Consider the following 26,949-nt stretch of genomic DNA (forward strand, 5'->3'; position numbering starts at 1 on the left):
TGGTCAAATGCTGGAACAGCTTCCTAGAGAGGTAAGTGATGCCTCAGGCTTGTCATGGTTTAGAGGCATTTGGACAATATCCTTCATTATATGCTTCAACTTTTGGTCAGCCCAGAAGTGGTATGGGAGTTGCACTAGAGGAGCATTGTAGGTCTCTTCCAAATGAAATATTATAATCTATTCTATCAAACTTATAAATAATAGAATAACAGACAACATAGCATGGCATATCTACAACTCTTGTGTCTACAACTGCCATTAACTGCAAGTATTTCTTGAAATGAATACTCTGTGTAACACAGCCTTCAGTAATTGATCAGAAATAGAAATAAAAGCTAGCAGTCATTTTAGTTCCTCATGTCTTTTATTTACATTCCTTTCTTTCCCTATATGCAGATATAAGTGCCCGTATGCAGATACTCAACCCCTACACCTATATGGAATTATGTTCCCACTCCCATCTAGTCTATAGCATTGCACCTCTAAATGGCAAGAGTAAGACACCATTTCAATCAAACCACATCTTTTACCTCCGTTTCCAGGGAGATCGTGTTGGCACTGTTGAAGGTGTTTGACCACAACTGTTTCTCGTGTCATAATCTCTTTCCTTGCAATAGCCTCACTTCTAATTGCACAGAGACTTTTTCTTCCATGCACACAAGACTTGCAGAGACACTCTACTTCCCTAGACTAAGTGTTGGTGAAGTTCTATTGCCTCATTTCCCATAGGATGGGTTTAAGGATTTGTCAGAGGATAAAATATTTTGCAAACAATTTACTCAGTGCCACTGAGTGCATGTCAAATTATGGCCCAGACTACCGAAATAGTCTGTTATGACACTTTTGACAGCAAACCCCAATTTTGAAACACATTTGTGTCTGCACAATTTGCCCTAGACAATCACCTAGTGATTGAGCTGTACAAGGAATCTTGTCTTGTACTGCTGCTTTCATGTTATATTACCTAAAGTGTTCAATTATTAGTTTACCAGCTCAGGTTTCTCTCACTTTCATTATTTATAAGGGCTCAACCTACTAGGGAAAAAACCCCAACATAAAATTTGAGGAATTCAAAGCCTGAACCTGAAAGAGTACAAAGCAGCACCTAATCTGAGGCTGTCCCATCTTAGCGTCCCTTCAGACTCATCCACAAAGTACTCTAGGAGACAGACAGAGAGATGCTGGCAGATAATATTTCATTGTTCCTTTGTTGTTCTACATTTAAGTAAACCATGGCAAATGGTCCAATGGCAGCAGGACTGCAGCCCATGACACTGTAGGCAGAATTTTTTTACTAGTACAGGGAAGGGCAACACATAGTAGGTTAATACAGTGGAATGCTGCCTCAGTATCAGTCCATTAAGGAGAGCAGCAGGTGCAGTATAAACACATACCTCCTGTCTCATGGATTGATTGTCTCATGATATGGTACAAAGAAAAAGCATCACAGGAGCATTTGGAGCACTTCTGTCACCAAGCTGCACTGTGTCCGAGAGTAGCAAAAAGCATTTGCTGTTTAGAAACAGGACACCAAGAAGCAGGTGTGCCTGCCATTGTATGGATAACCAGACCCCCTTCCCAGTCATGGAGATCTTGGCTCACTTTCCTCACGCTGGACAAGAGTGACATCTGAAAGCTGGTGAGCAAAGCTATTGCACAACCAAACATGCAGCTTTCACCCACTGCCAAGGCCAAAACAGCCTGAAAACACTTGTGTCCTTGTGACTCCAGGCTCCAATTACAGGCCCATCTGAGCTCAGGAACAGGAGGAGAGGAAGTGTGAAGCAGATGGACAAGTTATAGGTCACCTGAAAGTATTTAATGAACTGAATGTCTCATAGAAACAAGAGCCTAATGCTGAGAAGTATTTCTGCCCTCTGCTTTTGCTCTGCCATCAGGCTCCTACATGGTGATGCTCTGATGTTATGGATCAGCGCTGAAAGCAAAATCCTTGCCATAAAGTTAGGTATGTCATCAGGAAAGCAAGACAAACACAATTTTAAAGCACATTCTTGAACAGCAAGAATGACACTTTGCTTAGTGTCAGTGGCTGAAGTTCCCTGATATTCCTCCCTGAGCTGTCATGGACCCTATGCATGCTTCCTAGATGCACAGAAGCTCCTGCTTCTCTGTTGCCCACTGTCGCGGGTTGGGTTTGTAACCGGGCGGAAACACCAATTTTGTGTAGTGGTTTGGGCTAAAATACTCATTACTGTTTATCTTCTGTGAGATAAGAATTAGGAGAAACGCAAAGCAGGCACCAAACTTGAAAGAATATAAAGAAGTTTATTAACAGACCTAAAAGAAGAAAAGAAAAAAAAAAATTATACCACCTTCAGAACTCTCGTCCTCCCCCCACCTTCCTCCCTTCTCCCACTGACAATGTAAAAAGACAACCCTTAAGATGTTCAGTCTGTTTACCACTTCCATAATAACCTTGTTCAGTCCATTTAGAAAGAGAAGTCTCTTCTTCCTCGTGCTATGAAAACAGTATCACAACGAGACAGCCACCCACTTCCAAATATTGTTCAATCCATTTAGGAAGAGGAGTCTCTCTGCTTGCGATGTGAGTCCCTTCCCCTGACTTGCAGCTTTTCCCGCAACTGCTTTCGGGAGTCCACTCTTGAAGTTTTTGGGGTACAATTTTAAGGTTGAGCCGTTCAGAAACAAAAAAAACAGAGGCCCTTCTCCTTCCCTGGGAGCAAAGGGTCTTCCTCATCTTCATTGTTAGGACTATCTCTGGGAGCATCTCTAGGAATTGAGGTTTTTCTCCTTTCCCATTTGGAGCAACAGTCCTCATTTGGTTCATCTCTCCCTGTCCAAGCTTCTCATGAAATTACAGCTGCGTCAGCATCTGCCTATCTCAGCACAGGTGCTTTTGCTTACGAGTTGAACACTCCACCCCCCATATCTTCATGAAATTACAACAGGATACTCTGATATATCATAGCTTCACAACAGACTTTCAGCTTTAAGCCTCTCCTCTATCTCTTCTCTCAGGTTTTCAGCTCTTCACAGCAATAAAAGGGTTAATCTCACCTCGGCCTTGCAGCTGGAATGTGGCTTATCGCTGTTGGTCACCTGACCTCTGCCGGACAGAGGTGCCGCTTTGCTGAATCTCGGCCGCAGTGGGGGGGGGGGGGGGGGGTTGGTACCTAGCCGCTCTGGCTGCCCACGGCAAGGCAGAATGGGGGGGGAAGTTCCATGGCTGGAACAGGCCCATGGCTCCAGGATGGCCATGGCCTGGCCCGGCCTGGCCCGAGCAGGGCCTGGCCAGGCCTGCCGGCCCCCGCACGGGGCCGCAGCCACCTGTCCCAGCGCCGGAAACGAGAGAGCTTGAGGGGGGAGTTTGTCTATTCTTAACTGTGTATCACAGAGGCGGTCACCACTTTAAGTGGCTTAAAGAATTGTCCATATTCAAACTGGCCAGCTGATAGGTTCTATCAGGTCCCAGAGGAAGCTGTAAGCACCCCTCAGCAAGGACATCCCTTCAGGGACTATCCTTGCTAACCTATGACACCCACACACACTGAATCAAGCCTATCCCAGTGCTGTTTTTCATTGTTTTCCCACAGGAGAATAAGGATAACTTGGGCAGAAACCTTGCACTTCATGAAAACTGGAAATAGATGTCTTCCTTTAGGCCAACAGGAAGATCATTTTTCTGAGGCCAACCAAGCACGCAGCAGGTACCATCAGGCACTGCTCTGATACCAGCAAAGAGCCCATCTGTTGGCACTGAGGAACTGGTCTTCACAGGAAAGGGTGTCTATAGTGGGGAAAGGTAGTTTATCTAAGAGATGAAATGCACAAAACCTTCACATTAACATTATTTCAGTATTATTTTGCCCATTACCTTCTAAAGATTCCTTTCTGGCTCTAGTATCTTGCTAGTTAGCACACCTTCACCTTGTCTGCATTAAAACAGAAAGTAAATTTGCTGTTGAATACTAACCCTAAAAGAATGGAGATAATGCCTCTTTAGCCATGTTAAGAATATCAGATGCTAAGCTGTTATAACTTACAACCAATACCTGTTATTTGATAAGAGTGAAACTAAATCCACTAACCTAAATCTGATCAATTATTTTTCAGTACGAATTAACAAAAAGCAAACTTTGAACACTCTGAACAGCATTCAGATATCAACAATTGCTCTTAGCATAATGGTTTTATAAAATAGGTATGTTTGCAAAGTAAGGAAAAATCTTGAATGACTTTGAGGGATACCAACTCCCACATATGTGTATATATATATGTATATATACGCATGCATACACACTCTTCATTAGTTCTTGCACGCCTGTTCAAACAACCCCCATCTTCAAGGATCACATTTTCATTATCCATGTTAAAGCACCAGAGAATAGTGAGAAGGATGACATGGTGTTAGAAGCAAGGTCTTGTGTTTTCAACATAAAATACTTTAACTTGTATTTTGGATGTTGCCAGATATACTCTGAGACTTTAGCCAAGGCATCTGATACTCCAGCTTGTCACTATGCATGATTTTTTCCATTTTCAAAAGAGAAATAATACATCCCTACCTTATGTGGTGTTTCTTTCTCATTCCATACAGGAAAGCTTTGAAGTCCAAAGCAAATTCCAACTGAGAGACAGAAAAATATTTTCAATGAAAGTAAAGACCATCGAACTCTACAGAGACACTATTTTTCCCTTAAAAACAGTCAAGCAAAAACAAAGTGAGAGGGAAGATTTCTGTGCAAAATAAACCCCATTAAATCTTACCCTATCTTGGATCCTAAAGCTCTCCTCAGAAGTCTAGTTATTGGGTCCTCGGCAGAAACCTTTCGCCTCTCTTGCATCTTCATGACTTTATGAAAAAAATGGCCTTGCAAGCTAGAATTCCTGCTCACAGCTGAAGTGTTAGTACATTCACTTGGAATCACCATGAAGCAGGTGGGGTTTAGTTCGAGTGTCAGTTCAGATCCATAGCTATGCTATTGTCTGCCAACTCAGCAATCACAAGTTTTTTTTTTACTCTCTTCCTTCTTCTCTGGATAACAGCAGAATCAGTCAACTATCCTGGCAAGGGAGGAAGGGACAAGTCTGTTGGCCACTGAGTCACTGAAAGGTGTTAGGTGAAGACCAGAAAGTCTTTTCACATATGCCATAACACTGCCATCATTTAGTCATAGTATTAAGCCCTCTAACAATACCAAGCTGTGACCTGTGGAAGGATCAGACTTCTACCCTTAGACTTAATAGTACTAAAAAGCCACTGAAATGGTTAATGTCTACACAAATAAATATGGCCAGATATTCAGGTGTATATAGTGACCTGATACACCTTTCATGTAACATTAGAAATCTGAACCTGTGACTAACTTTCAATGACAAAGTGTGTTAGACATCACCCAGACAAGCGATGATCATCTGCACTCCTTCTGAAGCAGTGAGAAAGGCCTGTCCTCAGGCCTTAGGAAAAGTCAGCTCTTGAAAATAAGTACCAGTTATTTCTGCAATAGCACATGGTCAGTCTAAGCATTAAAAATGTAAAATAACAACAATAAAAAATAATCTTTAGTTATGCCTGTTTTTTACAGAATAACATCATCTTACATAAAGAAACCAAGAAGGCAAATGGCTTAACAGAAGATGTCACTTATGGATAGGAATGCTAAATAGGACAGTTTGCATTGATTGAATTTTAGTAGGAATGTATTCAGTAATTGAAAGTCGCAAAAGATTTATTTTGCTAATTGTTATGCATTTGTTTTTCTCTGTTTCACAAACTGTTAATTACTTGTGCATGGTTTCGGTTGGCACATGTCAGTATATTGAATCTGTGTTGGTTATTCTGCTGGCGAGCAAAGATCTTCAAATGCTGCAATTGTTCTTCTTTGGCCATTTAGTGACAGCGGATAAAACGAATGTCCTAGCATTCCAATGTCCAAATGAGGGAACCAAGACATCTTCAACAGTCTTTATTTGGCTGTTGAATCAAAGTTAACAGTAAATATGTAAATATACTGGATTAGCACTTCAGCAAATTACGGGCAGTTAATACATGTGTAGAATATTTGCCTAAATAAGGGGAGAGAAGAAAGAAAAATAGGCATACAACAGCTAGGCAGAATAAGTTGAGTTCTGATGAGCACCAATTTGCAAAGACAGCCAGTGCAGTCGTTCAGGTATCCACCCACTACAGTTGGCACTATTTACAGATAATTGTTTAAAATCCAAGTTTATACAATTGGTATTCTGGAATGTATATTAAATTTGAGTACTAGTAAAGTGAATACTGTGGTAAAAGACATTTAAAAATGCATTAAAAAAGCATAATAAAAGCATTGCCTGGAAAGCCTTATCCTTCTACCAGGATTTCATCACATCTTTTGAAATACAGGAATTCCTGATGCACATTTCACTTTCTGTCTATCAAGTATCTGTTTTCCCTTAATACATTGCATCTTCCTACTCTTGCCTTATAAAAGGCAATAAAAAACCTACATGTATTTGGCCATTTGTGCAGACCTCCTTCTTACAGAGCTTTTCCTATTTCTGGGAGCCAAGGACTGGTATTTATAATACATTAGGAAAATGCATTGTTGATACATTAAAGGTCTGGTCTTCTACAGACTTTTGCTAGCTTAGACAAGCAATGTTTCACCTCCAGAAAAAACATACATATATACAATTTTACTTACATTGCTAAGGTCTCCACACATGAATAGCATAAACTTGTCATTGCATTTTAGTAAGAGGTTTATGGAACAGAATATACTTCTGGGCTTAGAACATATCAGCCTCTGAAAAAGGCAGTCAATGCTCTCCTCCTCTTCCTCCACTTAAAAAATCCAAACACAAAGGCAGAGAGCCATTAGGGAAGGTATGGATAAAGCAAACAATGTTATTTGTCCCAAAGTCACACTCAAATAAGAGATAGAAATCCTGTCAGGTGAGACCACAGCTGGTGCTGACCAAAGAGACTGAATCATTCAATCATTAAAAATTTGAAAAACTTTGAAATTTAAAAACTTGTTTCCTAGCAAGTTCCAAAATAGAACCATTTGCATAACCACACTAGTTCACAAATTATAGCAGTCTGTGATATACTTATTTCCACAAAGTGAAATTACTGAGGAAAGAGTGCATGTGCTGTATCCCTATGACAAGAACGAAGGGTCAAATCAATGGCATCAACTGTCCATCTCCCAGCAAAACCAGCAGTTATTATAAATATCTTTTTATTCTTAAATTGAGTCTGGAATCCCACATCCAAGTTAAAAATAACTAGGGCTGACCCAACATGCTGTTAAAAGTTAGTGTTTATCTTTGTGAATATTTATTACAGTACAGATAAAGGGAGGTGTCAGTCTTATTGACACATTATCAAGAATTTATTGATGTCTATCAAATACTCTGATTAAAGAAGACAAAGAATGCTATTAGACCACACAGAAGCATTATACTTTAACAGTATTGGCCACTTACAAGTATACCAAGGTTCCCAGACTAACAGCCAAGAAGACAAGAAATCAGCCCCTTTTTCACTTCTAAGAGGAAACAAAAAATCTGGTATTATAAGATGTTAAAATTCCTGACAAACTGTGTTTGTATAGGGAATGAAGATTAGAAAATTGGAGCATCCTCTGAAATACCTCCCAGTAGGAGATAAGAAGACAAGACAGAAGTTAAGCAGTCCTCATTGAAAATATTTAACTACATCAAAACTTAATAACAATTTAGCTGTTTTTAAAAGTATAGCCAAATAAAGAGATTGCAGTACTAATGAAAAATTAATTCTGACATTTAAGAAAATTTTGAAAGAAACATTTATTTTTATGATGACTGACATAAGAGACCTGTTTTATGATGGCTTTGTTAATGACAATGAAAAACACTTCCTTTATAAGAAAACCAGGTGAACAAACCCAAGAGGGGACCATACACATGTTGCACTTCTGAAAATTTTTCTGTGTTTGCTTTAATTCTGCTCACTGCAGTTATCCCACACAATTAAAATAACTGCCTCAGTTGAGACTGGACACTATTTTCTGTAGTTCAAATAATGAAACAAAAAAGGCCATAGAATTTTCATTGGAGTAGGGTGAGCCATTGGCTCACAAATTCATGCTATCAAATAGTTAATTGACAAGAAGATAACCCTGTGTACCCCATTGTAGATGTAGAGAGGTTGTTAACATAGAGACAAGCATTTTTACCATTATGATGCTGGAAACATCAGTCCTGATGGAGCTGAGCTTAAGCCAGCTCAGTTTGCCACAGTTTCAACTATGCAGCAGTTAACATTTGCCCTTCTTCCGTAGGTTATGCTTCCTGCTTAGCTTATCCTAGTTCTTCTGCTATGCATTGCAAAGCAGAGTTCTGAATTTTTAAAGAATTAGAAGTTTTAACTGACTGAGTTCCTTCAAGGTTCTTTTATTCTCCACAAAACGGACTAAATGTAGTCCTTTTAGTAAGTGTTAATGAATTAAGAGTCTGCCAATGATGTCCGTATATAATCTTTTAAGTGTGTGATATCTTCAAACTATTTACACATTGCTAAAACCCAAAACCATATAATTCAGTTCATTATACAAGCATACTGTGATAATGTATGTAATATTTCAGAAAAAAATCAGACCATAAAGGTCCATAACAGCTCTTCTATATATAGAATTTGGTATACCAAAAAGCAGAAAAACTCACAGTAAAGGATTAAAAGACTGTTAGTACAAATACCTAAGTTTTACTGCAGCATTCTTTCCTAAAGCTGAATGCATGTTATTCATGCCTACCTGCCCAAGATGAAGCATTTTCTTGCCTCTAAAAGTAGTCCAAAATGTAAATATTGTTTCATATGTTTTTTTAGTGATATATCTTATCAGCAAATTCATGTCAATGGATGCCCTATTAATCATAGGGAATATTTCATCCATTGTAAACAGTTCTATCGACTGAAATGCTATTAGTATAGTTGCAGATTTCAAAAAGGTTCCTGTCTTTAAGCACATGATTATGGTAAATGCTATGGGAAATGCACAGTGCATATTCTTTTACACATGTACATTAAGGGCTGATCAAACAACCATCAAAAAGTAATTTCTGAAAAACTATTTAAATACAAAGGATCTGAAATTTTTGCATTCTCTTGTTGTTGCCTTAATTTTACATCTTTTAAATCTATACATGTTTATGAATATTATAAAATATATTTATAGACTTTGACATACTGAAAATGTACTTTGTGGCAAAATAATTTTTAAAAATTAATTTTAGAAGAATTTCAGAAATTAGTATTTGAAATAAGGACAAATTAGAATTTTGCCCTCATTAAAAAAATGGAAAAGGAGGCTATTAAGCTGTACCGCCTCTTTTTGTTATACTTTTTTCAATAGATCCATATATTATTTAATGGGTTTTGTAGAGGTACACTTACATGAGTTCTATATCACATTACAGCTGATGAATGCCCAACACACAGGTATGTTATGAAAGGTCATCAGTTACAAGGGAAACTGCATAATGTATGCGTACTGAATACATTGCAAGTTCTCTACACTGAGACTCTGTAGCTATGTTGGCAACAGTGAGCAGGGAAACTTCGGACATGAATGACCCATGAACGTTGTTTAACTTTAGGGAGTTACTGGTAAGTCTCTTGACTGGGAGGTCACATTCAGCACAGGCAGGGTTAGGTCCAGTGGGCATTTGGGTTCCTCTCAAGAAGAGCAAATGAAAATGAATCCCAATGTACTCTAATACTACATCCTAAAATGACCACTGGAGAAATGCCCGGAGATTTCCATAGTTATTTCAAAAATTCCCCAACTCCTAAATTTTTCAGATTTTCTTAATGTGAAAAGACTCAAGGAACCATTCTGCATATAGATGAGAATGAGGATGAAATGACTATGACTTCTGCTGTCTCGCTGTAACTCTGTTCCGCAGGAATTTTTTTGTCCTGATTATGAGAACGCCTTGTAACTTGCTCCTGACATTAGGGATGTACTCTCTTTTGCTGTCCAATTTTATTAAGAAGAAAAATCAATTGCCTGCACTCTCCCCCCTGCTACTTGCCACTGCTTTCACTCATACAAACATCTTCCAGTCTGACCTACTGTTTCAAGGAACTCTTGAAGCATAAAAGGGTAGCCTTAGGGAGCTACAGTCACTCATATTTTAGTTGGGAAGGATTTCCACATGCCAAAAAGCATAAAGATATGCAAGTAATCATATGCCTCATCATTCATTAGAAGATCATGGCTATACACAATATTTGAAAACAGAAATTTGATTCTGAAACCCTTATATTCTGGAGAATTTTGGATGAGATTAAGTATTGTATAAAGTTCTCTTGATTGTTTCAGTCAACATGCTTATGCAACCCTTCACAGAGCCGAGCCTTGAGAGCCCAAATCAGGTCAAGTGGGGCTGAGCACGAGGGGGGAAAGTGAGGTTAAAAGCAGAGCCACCCTGACTGCCCATGCTCATCTTACCTGTGAAATCCAGCAGCCCAGGAGGGTGCAATGCAAGTTGCTCTTTTTCCAGCCTCTGTAGGCATCAATCCCATTAGGACTGTGAAAGTCTGCTTCATTATCCAGACATCTATTTCATTATGAATATCTGTCTAGACGTAGTAGAGATCAGAGTACAGCATCACTCATGGTCCAACACAGAGTGCAACGGCCACAAGCAAAGAGCTGCGCAGTGGCCTGAACTAACCTCTGTTATCTCCTGCCTGCAGAGAAAACCAAGGAGCAGCAGAGCAGCTGAGGACTCCTCATTGCGGGTGTGAAGAATCTTCCTCCCAAAGACTGAAATGAAGACTTGACAGTATGTCTTTGCATACTCTTGCATTCAGGGAGAGCAGAAATTTAAGATGTTTTCTCCCTGTAACAATTGATTTGCATTCGAAAAAGAAAAAATTAAAGTTTAATTAAAGAAGAAAGCAGATTCTGTTGCCATAATATGTCAGTTTCCTATGGCTTTCTAAAGGATAAAAAGGAAGAAACATGGGTTAATAGCTTAGCATATGCCTGAAAGCATTAACACCTTCTCAGAGTAATAGCAGCAGCAGTAACATTGTTAGTGGCAGTGTACACAGTGCGGCTGTAGGAACAGTTGTGCATTTTATCACCTTCATTCTCCTCAGAAGCCCCATCCAACAGTTTGTGTTAGTTCTTTGTTTTACCACACAGGCTTCTAAAAAACTGTGTGTTGAAAAAAAAATCTTGTGATAGTCTGGCAGCCTTTTTTAATCTCTTGCTTCATTACCTTGTGGATATAATTGAATCAAGTAATGATATATTTACCTTTTTCTCCTACAAATTGTAGAAGCAAATTGTCAGTGTTCCAAGTCTACTCTTAAAGTTATATCAAAACACTTCCAGAAATGGATAGCCACTAATTTATAGCACAGTTTTAAAGAATACAAATTAATTCTCCCTTTGTTAACTTCTACTACCAATTTAATTAACTTTAAAAAATTCATTTATTTGGTGTTATATTTTGGCATTTATTTTTTAATGAATGTGATACTTTACATAATAAGTAAAGGCTATCTAAAAATATTTTCTGGGTAACTGAGATTGTCTACAGTGGAAAATCTAAAACACTTTTAGAAAATAACAATGATGATGCTGAGAGCAAAAAGACTAATTGTGCATGAATCTGTAGGGGCAATGTCTTACATGATCTAATTCTCTTCCTAAAAGTGAACAGCATCTAGAAAGTATGTTCCCTTTTCTGCTTCAGGTTCCCCTTAGGAACTGAAAAAGTTGAGCTTTTTTTGGGCTAATCTTTTTATAATATAATTTGGTAAAACTTAAATAAAAATTTAAGCCCCCAAAGAGAAAATTAAATTAGGACACTTGGACTCTCAATTTTACTCTTTCAGTCCTGGATTCAGTGGTATCTTTTGGCAGGGATGCATTATACAGCTATTATTCTTGTTGAGTGTACAATTTAAAAGAACACATATTTTGTCTTCACAAGAAAAAAAACTTGCCTCATTGAGAAATAAATATTGCAACAAAAAACTCTTGGTTTCAAATTTGTCCTTTTCCTTCCCCCCTTATTTTTTTGACATTTCTATTACTGAGAATTGGCAGGTGTAACTACCATTCTTCACAATCCTTAGTGCCTGCCTTACAGATGAAAAATCCACTTGTTTTGCCACAACATAGCATTGTCCACTAACGATCCTTTATTCTTCCTTCTGACAGCTGACAGTGCTCACAAACACCCAACAGAACTTAAATCTCTCAGAATTTGCCAGTAAATATATATTTCTTAAATTCTCAAGTCAGTTTTGAGCATCTAATTGGCTAGATTGCCTAAATGCAATAGTTCAAGAAATTAACCTTAAATTTCTATATGAATGACTGTTTTGACATCTTTATATAATTGCCAAATGATATTGTGTTTGGTGGGTCTTTTTTGCTTATTTGTTTATTTTATTTGTTTGACTGTATTTAGATGGTCAGTATCTGTACTGTCTTCACTTTACCGATCTCTAGTCCAGAATGTCCCCACACAGCCAGTTATTGTAGCATACATTTAATCATCTGACTTTCCACTAGTAAACACTCTTTCTTAATGACTCTCAACTTGCTGCACAGCTGTCACCATTGGCTTGAACATGTCATGTTTCCCCCAGCGGTTGTGTTCCCCCACCTGCCCTTCCTGCCTCTAATTTGTGCCAGACTGAGCTCCCATAGCATCAGCTTCTGCCGCCTTGCTCCTTCAGCTGAGGAATGTCCTGACCACATGGATTAATATCACCTACCAGTTTCCACTAATTTTAATGCTTTCTTCCATTCTTCACTATTTAAATGTACACATTTAAAGGAGATGTTAATAAGGTTACAGAAACTGTGCACCTTTGTTACATCCACTTCTAGATTTCTATCAGCCTTCTGATTTCATCTTCCATTATAGCAGCTGGACTGGAATCAGCACAGCTGTTATCTGGAGCTCCTGCTTAAATGTTTACAGCTCTTACAGTTCTGAATAGTTTGAACAATTCTGAGTGGCTTTTTTTTTTAACTCCATGAAACAAAGAAGTTTGGTGTTGCCCAATCTCTAGATCCCCAGATTACCTGTTTTAATGGGATCCTCAGGTTCATGACAGCAATTATAATGCATTTCCCATGTTGTTTCTAGAAATCTACATTCTTTGCATTCACTTTGCTGTGTAAAGCTGACAGGTACTTGAAATATGATGTGTTAGGTTCAAAAAGTGTAGGGCTGCTTTTAAACCATATTAACAGGATTCTCTCAGTGGATGATTAAGCATATATGTTTCTGTTACTTGACACATATTAACAGCACTAGCTAGATTTTAGACTAAGAGAGTGTTTGACTGTCAAATCAAAATCACATTTTTAAGAGTGCCTATGCAATATGAATGTGTCTCTGAGTGTCCAGTCCTACAGTACAGATGCCTTTCCCCGTAGCTTCAACACTGCTTTCTGTACTGCTCCTGAAACACGGAGTGCCTTGAGTGGACAGCACTCACAGAAGGAAAGACTACTTTCCAAAAAAAAAAAGTTCTTTTGATACCCCTTTCATGCAGTATATAATCTTACGTGTTATTGACTTACCACAATCCAAAGCCTACAATGAATGCAGAATTATTAATTTCCTTATGGGATTTTGTATGGTGATTTCACTACAGCATCTGAATTCTTTGAAAACATTAATGAACTGATCCTCCCAACACCCTTTTGAAGTTAGAGGATATTTTTATCACTGTTTTACACAAGGGGAACTGAATATTTAAGATAAAAGCCAAAATGTTCAGAGTGTCAGCTAATTTTGTTTGCCAATTTTGAAAGTCTAAGGGTCTCAGTTTTCCAAAAGCTAAGGGGTTTTTTAAGCCTTTTTTTATGTTCAGAGCAAAGAGCCTGATTCCACCAGTTGCTGCTGTGAATGCAAATTGTTGCACATGTTCAACATTATTTGATATCAAGCTTCAGCTGTCTCAAAACAAGCACTCAAAATGAAGGAACTTGAAAAGGTTTGTTGTGAATGGTGAGCCCATTTCCTTCAAGGAACCATCACTCTGGCCAAAAAGAGCATTCTTTCCCTTCCTTTGTGTCTTTCACAAGATTACTTCCATTTTACACAAGAAATGAGATTTTGTATAGAGCTCTATCCTCTTCGCTGAATGACTCCAGATCATATCTAATGCAATTCCATCAAAAGGGCTAAGATATTTAAGAAAAAAATATTAATCTTATCTGTTTAAGCTGGAGACTAGGTAAGATGCCTGTGTGCAAAGGGGGAGAGTTAGAGACACACAAATTATCAAGCATGGGCATTCTGATCATCATTGAAAAGTCTTAGACCAGGGACAGAGGAATGGGAATTGATTCATTAGGAAAATATTCTATAATTTTGATCTATTTTATCATATTCAGTATATACTTCTGTGAGTTTCCATAGCACCTTTAATTTCTGGATCTATGAATTGTGTGAAGGCAATACAGCTTTTACAGCTTTCCAGTGGAACCTTCAGTGCTTAAAAATTTCTTAATCTTTAATGTTTCAATGAATCTCAAATGAAATATCCTAAAGCAATCACAAAATTAATCCCCCTGTATCTTTCAGAATGTTCAACATATATTTTCTCTTCTATGTGAGCAAGAACAGAAAAGTGTCACAGAATGTTAGGAAGACTAGGAAATGCATGATTTAAAGGCCAGCTGGAGGGAAGACAAACTGTGAACCAGATGAAAAAGCAAAGCCAGACTATGCAATAAGATTATGATGCAAGATGAAAATCACTGTTTACAAGTTTTACAGCTATATTGGAATATATGAGGATTCTTTTTTTTTTTTTTTTTTGGGGGGGGGGGGGGGTAGGTTTGTTTTAGTTTGTTGTAGCTTTTTTCTGTCACTCTCCAAAATGGGAATTCCTAATTTACATGAGGCCATTACTCTGCTGAGATCAGAAACTAGCACTTGGAGCCCATTACGGTTCCCAGACCTCTTTATCTCAACTAGGGTAGACTCTAATCTAAGACTTCTAATCTCAGAAAGATGTCCAAAATAGGCTATAAGGTCAGAAACTTTAATGTATTTTTCATTAGGGTGCCTTATTATAAATTCACACAATATATTGAGAGTCAACATAAAATTCACTTGGGAGGAGATATCCAGAGTGCCAAACTTGAAGGTCCTCTAAGACTTACCTGCCAGCTGCATGTATTGCCAAAAGAATCCAAGCCAGCTTGCCATTCTGAGCTGCCTTTTGGAAGAGAGTCTCTTCCATGCTCTTTTGTGCTGTTGACTGCACAGGATGTCAGGAAGACCACCCTCTTGGTATTAAGAACTTAAGATATTGAGGAAAAACTCAGAATAGACATACTAGAGTTAAAAGTCCCATCAGCCCTGTCTCCTCTCTTTACTAACACCCCTTAGCAGATACTAAAGGAAATAACAGAACCAAAGATAAGAATGACACAGAGCATACCCTCCTGCCTCCCTATTTGTTCACTGCCCTGAGCACCTGTAGAACCAGTCTCTCTGTATTCAACAGCTCCCCATAACCATTTCTTCCACAGATTTGTGTAATCAGTTTTGAACTCAACTCTTTTCACATCCATCACATTTTAAATTCCAGATTTTGTCATCAAATATGCTATTCAGGGAAGAAATGTCATGTGTTTTGAACCTGCCATTTAGCTCTCATACAGTAAGAAACAGTGAATAATTGTTGCCTAGTCCCTTTTTCCACAATTCGTTATTTCATATGCCTTAAACACAACTCCTCAATCACCTACTTTCCAGGGTGAAGTGCTCCAAAACTACCTTACTTGTATTCAGGCTGTTCACTGCTTTAATTATTCCTCTTATCCATCTTTATACCCTTTGTAATTCAACTGTATTTATTTGAAACGTGTAGGACAACACCAAGATTCGAGCAAGGAATTTACACAATGGTTTGTTCTCTATCCATTCTTGTGCTAGTTTGACCACAGAGATGATGTTTTCATGGCATTTTTACAATAACTCCAAGGTCTCTTTCATGAGTAATATTATCTATTTGAGAACCCATTGCCATATATGCACAGTTTGGGCTGTTTTCCTTCTTGTGCATTATTTTGCATTCATTGACATTGAGTTTCATTTGTTAGTTTATTGCCCAGTTCTTCAGCAGTTGACATGGTCCTCCACCTCTTCATAGTTAGCTTTTGATTCAGCTAACTGAATAATTCAATTTAAATAATTTTAGTCAGTTTACCTTAGAACCCCTTTTTGAAATAATCTATGAGTATATTAAAGCCTATGGATCTAGCACGCTTACCTGGACTGCACCAGTTTTCTTTCCTCTGTTCTAAAAACTGAGTATGTATTCCTACCCTTTGGTTTTGACTTCTAAAACATAAATTAACTCTTACATGGATCCCTCCGCCTTTTCCCCAAAGCAGCTTTATTTCCTTAATAGTTACCATGAGCTATGTTCTGGAAGGTTTTGAAAATATAAGTGGACTACACTGTGCAGTTACATCTCAATTATAAGCTCAGTCTGTGAAGCAATTTAATAGATTTGTGAGACCAGACTTCCCTCCAATGAAAGACTAGACCATTAGACATGTTTTCTAACAGATTTCTTATTACATTCTTTATTTCTTTTATAGAATACTAGAGCTTCTAAAAAACCCAACCAACAAACCAAACCACAAGAACAATATTGCCTATTTACAAGTCACTAATACTGGGAACAACTGAAGCAATAGGTTTCATATTGTAGTTATTCAGCTGTTCTAAACTTGACTTTTAGTGCTTTTGGCTGGTGAGACAGCTCTATTAGTACTCCTTACAAAAGTTGTCAATAGAATATCTTCTATTTGATCTTCAGTCTGAGAATTCTTTCCTTTCCTTTGAGTCATAGAATGATTCAAGTTGGAAGAAAGCTTGTAAGATTCATCTAGCTCAGCCTCAAAGTTTTCAATGCTCAAAGCAGGGTCAACACTGATTGAGTCCCACAGGCTTTTGTCCAGTTCTTTCTTGGCACCTTGAAGGACAGACATTTGACAGCCACACAGGCAACTTGTTCCAGTGCTTAGTTATCTTTACCATTAGAAACACCTCTGGTTCAATTTAGGACCACTTCTTGATCTGCCACCATGCACTGCAGCAGACTATTACCCTGTCTTCTCAGCCCCCTCTGATCTATGCTGCTGTTGGCAGCCAAGCTAAAATCAAACCCTACTCTCTCAGCCTTTGTGTTGTACTCCAACCCTGCATCATGATGGCCACAAAGGTTCCTGCTGGTTATTTCCTTTAACTCCAAATGGCAGTCCTGCCCTTGAGCATGTCAGCTGCACCGCCCACCCCATCCCTCATCTTCGTGACCCCTGCCATCTTGATAAGGGTGCTTTTGATATGTTCAACTTCAAATGACAAATTTACCTATCTCTTGCCAAGAAAAGTTCTGCCAAGTCTCATTTAACATATCTCAAGAATTCCTTTCCGATTTCTACCTCCTTTAAGGTCTCTATCATGGCCTTTTTTCTTTGACTACTTTTTTTACTGAACCACTATGCACCAGCCCTGAGACAGGGGAATTATTTAATTACTAACTTTCACTTCTAGCAAATGATTTGAAAATTATACTTTAAATTATTTTTTGTTTTCCTCATATAAATACAGATTCCATGCTTTTACTTCCAGTATTGAAAGGCTCAGACTTTGATTTCTAACCTTCTCCTTTATTTGTCTTCTTAAGTATTTGTTCCCTTCCCTGCCCTTCCCCACAAAGGTTGATTTGGTAGATTCTTAGGGTGAACAGCTTCATCATTTATCTGCCTCTTACAGACTATTTTTAAACATTTTTAATTTCCCCTCCCCAGGTTAAACACTCTAGTGGTTTTTCTGGGCTTCTTTCCCCCCACCCTGGCTTACAAAAGCCGCTGAATGTGAGCATATTAAGAGGGTGATGTATAAATTTTGAGGCATCCCCTATGTGCTGCTCAGGCCCTGTTTCTGGTGTCTAGTCTCCATCATAGTGTCAGGAGGGACTATCGGATCTACACGTGATTAAGCCTCTAATTACAATGGTGTTTTCTCATTTTTAAAGACTGTTTTCCCTTATGTCACAGTCTTTATGCAGTTTGGGATGAACAACAGGAATTTAGCTATTCAATTTCAATATAAATATGTTTCATGTTAATCATATAGTTAACTCATTCACTGGTTTCCCAGTCTCCTTCAGAATACAGAACTGCTGTTATATCTAAAGTTAGTCTAGCTGAATATCTTTTCTTTTTGGGGACATCTTTAGGTAAATGAACCAACTGCTTCACTGAAATTCAAGGTACAGTAGTTTCTATGTGCATTTACTAGCTAGTGGTGAAAACAGCATTTTCACCATCTTACTGTAATACTTTGTGAAATATAACTACAAGTATTCAGTTAACAATAATGCCAGCAGTGTACTAGAATAAAATTCGAACACAAAATGAAAATTGTTTTAGTTAAACTCTTTTAAAGCATGAGTCATTCTACTGTTAGATTCAATCACTTGCTTGTAGATCTAGCTGTACAATAGTCATGCTACATAAAACCTTTAGACCTAATGCATATAGCACAATTACATTTCAAACAACAAGGAAATCAAGAATAACTTTTCCAAGAGTACTACATAGTAGAAACATTAAATAGACCATTTGCCATTACATCTATTCCCTATTAAGTCAGCTCTTGGAAGTTCCTGCAGGGAACACTACATATTTTACACCTCCAGTGGATGAATTTTCTAAGAATGTTTACTTTCTCTAGTTGTTAAAACTAATTTCCTCATGCCTATTTACACTCACATTTTCAAAAATCCAGTCAAAGTGAAAGAAAACTAATGAGAAGTCCAAATGGTTTTCATGGTGGATCACTTTGCTAACAAAAATCTATTTTTGCATTATGCTGTCAGGCTTCGAAATAGTACCTGCTGTCTTCTGCAGCCAAAGTACCCAAACTTACAAGTACAAGACACTCACTTGCCTCAGCAGAGGATATCCCAAAACATTTGTTCCAATGAGCAGATGCCTCATTACCTTCAGACTATTATGGAAACTTCTCCCACCACCATGAATGACTTTTTCTAATAATTGTACATGTTTTTGTAAGAATTTCCCAGTGGGACAAGATCCTTAACATCCTTTTCACACTTGCAACACGGACACAATTTAACCCTGCACAGTACAACAGTGAAACCAATGAAATGTGTACTTCAGATAAATGCTATTACTTAATTTAGTTTGTAAAGACAACGCAGCAGGTAGCAGTCAAAGTAGATTGGCAAGAAAATTATTTAGGCTATATCATATCTCCACTACTTCCCAGATACCCTTTGCTTTCTACCTAACTGGCAATCTGACAAAAAAACTTATCAGGCAATGAAAAGTTATGAAAAGTTTTGTGCCAGCAATGTGTATGGAATGTGTTGTGAAGCACTTTCTGCTTATGAAGTCTAGATGTGTTCACAGTATGTAAGAAAACAAATGTATGTACAATTAATAGTGCAGAATATTACTCAAGAGCAATCTGAAATACAAAAATCCCGCTTCAATCTGTTATATCTCTGGAAACACTTCATTTATGATAGTTATAAATGGCAAATGCCTACCTAACAAACATATAATCAACTTCTGATTGAATCACTTCTCATGTCAGTTTTTAATTTTCTCAGTATTTTTCTTTTAGCAACACCCTCCAAGTGTTGCAATTCAACCAATTCCACTCAAGGGTATGCAAAAGACATTAAGAAAACATGAGATTTATCAGTTTTGTGTTTTGGCTGACTATCAAAATGGTACATGCACAAGCCTGTCTAAAAACCTTTCAAGATTGCTATGAACAGCTATGTGTAAGTCTTACATGCCACAAGAGCAATGAATGTTATAACTATATTTATAAGCAAAAACCAACATGCCTCTTGTATACATGGTATCAACAGAAGAAGCTCCCTGTATACATTTTATATTAAACACTGAGAATCTGAAGAAAATCCCATAAAGCAAAAATGGTCTTTACAACTTAAGCTGTAACAGGTGCCAAAATCATAAATGAATTCCAAAATCTTGTTCATTATGATAGGGAAATATTAAAGCGACCCTCCCTCTTCATTCTACTGAAATTACATCACCCTGCTACAAGTCCCACATTCTAGTTTTTAGGCTTCAAACAAGCCTTTTCCATAGCCAATTGACATTGAACTGTGCCATAAATCAAATCCCTCCTGATGGGAGAGAACTTTTTAAGAGTCCTTGCAAGGAGTTTCAAAGATAAACTGAGACTTTTCCTGGAGTTTCAATGCTGCCAGATAGTTGTTTATTAAGTCTTATCAGAGGAACAGAGCCACTAGCATGACCTAGGCATAACACAGAGCACAGAAAGCAGGAGAGAAGTCTAATTATCAAGATTTACACGGCCTTTTAAAGATATTTTAACCAATAGTTACTAAAAACGTACATTATTTTCACTTTCCTACCAATTATTCAGTAACACGGCCAGGAACTGCAGAAGTCTCTATCCAATCATTCCAAACTACTTTTACTGCAGAATATGGAGTAGTAAAGGAAGAAGGGAGAAAGTTTAGAGAACAACAACAATCCTCCATTTTGGTATTTCTTACTCTTATCTATATACTATAAAGAGAAGCCTAAAACCTCTAAATTTTTCACCCTGTGACAATCTTACATAGTAGTCTATCCCCAAATTCACACCACTGTATTTTTCAGTTCTTGTCTGATTGTTGGTAATTTTTTCCAAGGTTGGAGGTTAAAACAGTGTTGTTCAGGGGGGTAAGAACCCTTCAAAACAGGCAGAGAAATATTCTCAGCACTCTGGGTTCCTACAGCCAATATTTTCTCAGTTCTCATTGCACTACCAGCAAGATCCCAGGCTCACCAGAACTATATCACCTATACTCCTTTTAAAATGCAACTAGGAGGATTCAATTTCTCTCATCTCAGTATTTTTAACTAGTAATGCCTATTTCTTAAGAAATTATTTCTTCCTCTTTGAACTTCCCCAATGAAGACAGCTTCTGCAACATTGTCTGCTCCTTCCACAAGTGGTCCTGAAAGCTTTTGCAGGCAGCTCCCATTTCCTTCTTCAGAAGCCTCTGAAAAATGCTCCTACAATGTGTCAAATATAAATTCTGCAGCATACTTCATATTACTGAACTGATCAGGTTGGAAGCTCCTTGTTTCAGACAGTTGTCTGACACCACTGAAACTACTTACTGGACCTTCTTCCTCTGGCTCTCCCTAGATTGGAGAAATTCACATGCTTGCATTTGCACAGACCGAACACACTAAAATGACATTCTGAAGGCTGGGCAGGCTGTCAAGGTTACAGTACAACTATATATAAATTGCTCTCTCTCTGAATATTAATAATGTACTAGAAGATATAAGTATGTGTAGTTTACAATGTAACAGTATTTGTCAAAATTCATTTAGGCATTTTTCGTAAGAGAAGAAAGGAACATTTTTGCTACAAATACATTTCACATTATATTGCTCTTAATAATATTAAAATTTATTTGAAGTAATTAACATAAAAACAAATTTACAGCTGAATTAAATTGAAAAAACACAACAAGAACATTTACAACCAAGTAACAGACTAAAAACTGGAAATATAAAAAAATTTTAAAAATTTTGTAAGTATTTTTCTGTCTCTTGGAACTACTTATGTCATCAATAGATGCTAACAATCTAAGAACAAACTGGCATGCTAAAGCTAAGCATGAACGTGTTCTAATATTAGCATCTGCTTTACCTGCTTCAAAATGAAAAATAATGTTAACACAAGGAAGCTACTCCAACGAAAATAATTTAGGGGGTCAAAATAATTTTTCTATGATTTCCATCACAAAACTCTCAAAACTATTTACAAGAGGAAATCGCAATTCACCCTATTCTCATTTGCTATCCATCCATCCTGCTGGAAATATGGATGAACTCAGAACTAAATCCTATTTTTTTCCTTGGAAGCATGAAGTAAAAGATTTTTTGATGTCCTTGATTTAACATCCAGTGGCACATTTCCTTGAGAAAGGCTTCTAACAAAGTTTCTTGACATATTCTGTTCTTGCTTCCTGCTCTTTATTTTCATTCCTAGTGAAGAAAGAAATGCTATTAGAAATAGGGAGACACTCATTCAATAAACGTAAGTAGAATTTAGCCTACATGGACCACCATTTCAGAATATGCTCAAGAATTTTTACACATATCTTTCCTTTACTGAAAGCCTAATTTTAATATGCAAAAATGTAATCAATTTTAGCTCAGCAATCCAGTGTTTTAATTGTCTAGAAAGTCCCATGATTAGACCCTCAACTGACTTGAGATGCTACCAAAAAGGCACAGAGGTCTATGCAAAGGTGTAGGAATATGTAAAAATGTCATTAAGACTTCTTATTATAGAATAGGATTGAAAAATGAACACTATGTCATTAGAGAAAGTTTTGTCTTTTTAATCTGTAAACAACTTTTCCTCCTAGGTATTTGGTTATGGTTTATTCTGCTCTTGTAATGCATGCTCTTCAAAATAAAGTGTATTTCATATTCAGTTAAACACTGAACAATCAAAACTTTATTCCCATTTCAAAACATGCTCTGCATTACATAGTATCTGAATTCCAGAGTCATGATTGAGTATCGCTAACTTCATAACCTGGTCAGTTGTAGTAGACATTGATACTGATATAACCATGTATGCAATTTGCCAAATAAGTAACTTGGTTAGACAGAGTTTAGACTCAGATATTCAGTTTCCAGAAAGCCTCTTGTAATACAACCTCAACATTTCTCATGAATGCAGAATAAGACATTTTCGTATGTACTTGCTCCCTCACAGCAATTTTTACTTAAAAACATGTATGTGCTGTAAAACTGGTGTATTGCCCATGCTACTGGAAAAAGCTACACAAGGGAAATATTTTTTACATTGCTTTTCTATTTCATAAGAAGAGCAGACAAAAATTTTAAAACTAATTTTGGATCTCCTCTAAACAGCCCAAGAAGATCATTAGGTTTATCATTGAAGATAGAGAGGAAAAGGAGACAATTGGGTAGAGATGAAGGAAAATTGTACAGATTTAGCACATTAAAATCTGCTGCAGGTGCCAAGCAACTTAGTGCCGTGCACTAGAAAAGGCAGAGGTTTTTATAAAGTTGTGAAGACATTTGTGAACATTCACTGAAAAAATTATTTGTAACTGATTTTATTACAGAAAAGATTCATGCACCTCAGAGAGAAGCCATATAATTGAGGCAAACTTTCACAGAATAGAACTTGCTAATATTATCAGCAGTATGTTAGAAGCAAAATAACTTTTCCTCAGTTATTGTTTTTGTCCAAAATAGCCCCAAATTTTAAGACCAATAAGTCTCCGAAAAAACCTGTCATCTGTTAAAACAAATCAGTGTAGTGTTGCAAAATAAGGGAAACAATTAAAAACAGGCATGGAAATTATTAGAGAATTTTATTTCCTGATAAACCACATTTGGGCAAAATTGGTAATTAAATTCACCAAATTTCTCAGCAAGTACATAAACTATTTTAGGTGGAAGACCTTGGCTCTTGGGGAAAAGGTTTTCCCAACAACCTCATTTTTTGATTGATTGATTTGAATTTTGATTACACACTATCTATATAACTGACATTCTGATTTTTTTTTAAAAAAAGGGATGTACTATTCAAACCAATGGCTTAGTATACTATCACAGCAATACATGCTATTAAATTGACAAAATAAATTGAGTAGCAATCTTAATTTTGCACTTGCTGTACAATCACTGTTACCAATGCAGTGTCATCCACTCAAGCTCTGACACTTACCAGCCACTTGGGGTACTCGCAAGGCTGCGTGGCTCAACAAGACGTCCTGTCGAATGCGTTTTGCAGAAACCGGGTCTTCCCGGCTGCCCAACACAGTGTTTGATGCAGAACTGGAAAAGTTGCCAGAAAGGAGTTTGCTTTCAGTACAGTCACTAAGCTTATTACAGTAGTTTAGGCCTTGCAGTGTGCAGAAATACTTTAAATATTACCCAGTGTTCATAGAATCATAACAGAATGCAAACAATAAGCTAATTTATTATGTATATCTGTGGATACTATTCCCTGTTTTCCTTTCTAAAAATTTACAAAAATGCTTCAACTGTGAAAATAAGAACTAATGTTGCCACTTGTATTAAAAGGCAAGACAATATGTCATTTTTTTTTGAAACTACAGAAGTCAGTTTGATGGTCATCACATACAAATTATACTAAGAAATAATCTTAAGGCATATTACAAAATCCTTGAAATGACCAAGCTGTGTTTATTGAACAAATCACATTTTTTTATTGCTACAATAACTTTTCTACAGCCTCCAACATATTTGGAGGGGGTGGCTTCATAGCAGACAATACTTTTTAACTAGGCTGCAAGAAAACTGTTACAGCTGCAAATTCATTAAAACAAAACCTCTATATTTTATCCATAGCATTTTATGTCATGGACTTAAGGTCTACAGCAAAAATTATGAACCTATCTGATCTCACCCTTTTGCAACTGCCTCACAAACTTCCTCGGTTCCACTCGGCAAGACAGCCTCATAAAAACAAGCTAATTGTATTTATGTTCCAAGTTCCTATGCTTTTCCTATTCCTGTAACAAATATTGTATTATTTCCACTTTATAGTCCCCTAACTCACACTTTCTTAATAATAATTTTCTGCCTAAATAAAAATATATAGCAAGCAGCAAAGACTAAGTCTTGCCTTGTGCCAGTCCTAAAAATCTACTCATGCATGCTTCTTGCAAGGGAACTTATGCCAATAAGAATGTAATGTTATTTGGTAAAATAGTCTCTCTTATGACTGACTTGCCTCTTACCCCTTTATCCTCAAAATACGACAAATTATACTTCTAATGTGGACAATATGACTGAAATTTATATTTTTATTCCAACATTAGAAAGAGATGAATGACTGGAGTGAACCACTTCAATCAGGGAAAGCACAGGAGAGAAAAGAGGGAAAAAGTAAAAAAGAAAACAGAATGAAGGCACACTCTGAAAAGTAGGAGCATATTCCTTTCCTGCTTCACAAATGTGTTTTCATTCCTCCTCTTCATCATCAACTGCTAGACAAAACCATAAAGAATCTCAGTATACAGACAAGTTACTGAGGCAGAATGATCTCTATAAAAGGAATAGAAGTTGTGGGATTTTTCTGCAGTGTAATTCTAGCTTGGAAATTGGGAAATATGTTTGAGACACAAAAGAAACAAGGTGAGCAGAAAGAGCTAGTCTTTTGTGAAGAATTAAGCATATATATATATATGTTTTAAAATTATTACAGAGTTATTACAAAAAAAAGTACTTTAAAAGCCTGTCTGAGAACTTTTATCTTAAGTCTAGATAAATCAGGCTCCAGAAGTTCCCATCTCTCCCTAGAGAGAATGTACAAAAAACTAGCTTGGTTTCAGAAAACAGGTGATTTATTTTGCTAAATTCATAATCAGCTCTTTGAAAATGTGAGCAGTGCCTCTTTTCTCATCCTAGAGCAAAAGAGTTTATTCCTCATCCTAGCAAGATAGTTTAGAACAGTAATTGATAACAATTGGAACAGTAACATGAAACTAGACCAGTTGAATGTGATCTCCTAGGATAATTCTCTATTTTGAAGGTGCTAATAAACAAAAAGGCGCTACTAAACAAAAAGGTGTTTAAGTTTCTTCCATGTTGTGTGATCTATCTATAGACTTGCTCCAACATTCTTGAGATATTCACCATAACACCTGTGTGGTAGTAGCTCTACTCACTGTTTAGCAACAGGTGACTCATAACATGATTTTAAAAAAGGTTGTATCAATTTTTGCTTTTGGAAATAGGAAAAAAACCCCAAAAAAACAGCTGTTTCATCAGCTGTTCCATAGCTAATCAGGTTTTTAATATATTAAATAAACCCAAAACCAACCAACCACAGAAATACACACACAAAAAAATTACAATTCAACTTATTGTCTATTCAGTTTCAGCTTTTCTGGTGCTCCTACTAACAAGCCTCTTTTAGGGTCATAGACCAGAAGTGATGATATGAAAGTTCTTCCTAGAGCAGATCACAAAACTAAGTCACAATATATGAGACAGAAAATGAATTATCAGAAAAACAAAGCTGATCACGTAACTATTGTCATGTATATTTTTTCCCCTGCTTTTTATTTTGGTAGTTTCTAATGTGTTCCAGCAAAGGCAGAATGCTTTCAAAAAACTTAGATTTTTAATTGATGATGAAATTTCTCTTTTCAGAATTATGTGCCATCTTTCTATTTTGATTAGACAAGCAGCTACACAAGACATCATATTAGTTTGTAATTATTAAAACTGAAGTTCTTAAACCAAGATTAAAAAAAAAAATATACTGAAGTTACCTGGAAAAGCAAAAAAAATTCAATTGAATTCAAACATATTTGAATCACAACATGTCACATGCAGGTCCAAATGACTTGCATAAGATGCTTTCAGATTTAAAATAGAATATAGAAACTGAAGTAAGAACATAAGAAATGAAAACTCATTTTGTATAAAAGGGTTAGTTTAATCCTACCTTAATACTTTTCTTTTTCTCTGAGCAGCTGAAGTCATTGCCATATACGAGGGCTTCTCAAATACCGGAGCAGAATTTTTGTTTCTTAAGGAAGAAAGATCAAGTCTGAAATAAAGGAATTACATTTTTGTAAAACATATTCTTGATAAAGTCAAGTAAATTTGTTCTTAACTGTAAACAAATATATGGTAAGTTGAAAACCAAAACTGGAAATTCGTTTCATTAATGTTGAGGTAGCTTTGCAGAATTCAGACATACACAGCAGCTTTAAGCATGGCATTTCACAATGTGGTTAAGTATCCATTTTACAGACAGGAAACATAAGGCCTAGAGAAAGTAACTTGCCTGCGGCACCACAATTAGTTTAAA

The 26,949-nt window shown here is 36.9% G+C and overlaps 1 protein-coding gene across 3 annotated transcripts in view; it reads right to left on the bottom strand.

Annotated features, from left to right (window-relative positions):
- Positions 1 to 21,509: 21,509 nt before the first annotated feature.
- KIF18A (kinesin family member 18A) overlaps positions 21,510 to 26,949 on the bottom strand; it is a 32,107-nt gene continuing 26,667 nt past the window's right edge. For all 3 annotated transcript variants that reach the window (XM_069016497.1, XM_069016495.1, XM_069016496.1), the window contains exons 15-17: positions 26,581 to 26,685; positions 23,827 to 23,936; positions 21,510 to 22,100 (exon numbers count right to left, since the gene is read on the bottom strand). In XM_069016497.1, the coding sequence (XP_068872598.1) occupies positions 21,952 to 22,100; positions 23,827 to 23,936; positions 26,581 to 26,685 (364 nt within the window). In that variant the 3' untranslated portion in view covers positions 21,510 to 21,951. The remainder of the gene's footprint in view (positions 22,101 to 23,826; positions 23,937 to 26,580; positions 26,686 to 26,949) is intronic.

This window comes from Aphelocoma coerulescens, chromosome 5 (assembly GCF_041296385.1).
Source record: "Aphelocoma coerulescens isolate FSJ_1873_10779 chromosome 5, UR_Acoe_1.0, whole genome shotgun sequence".
Classification (NCBI taxonomy): Eukaryota; Metazoa; Chordata; class Aves; order Passeriformes; family Corvidae; genus Aphelocoma; species Aphelocoma coerulescens.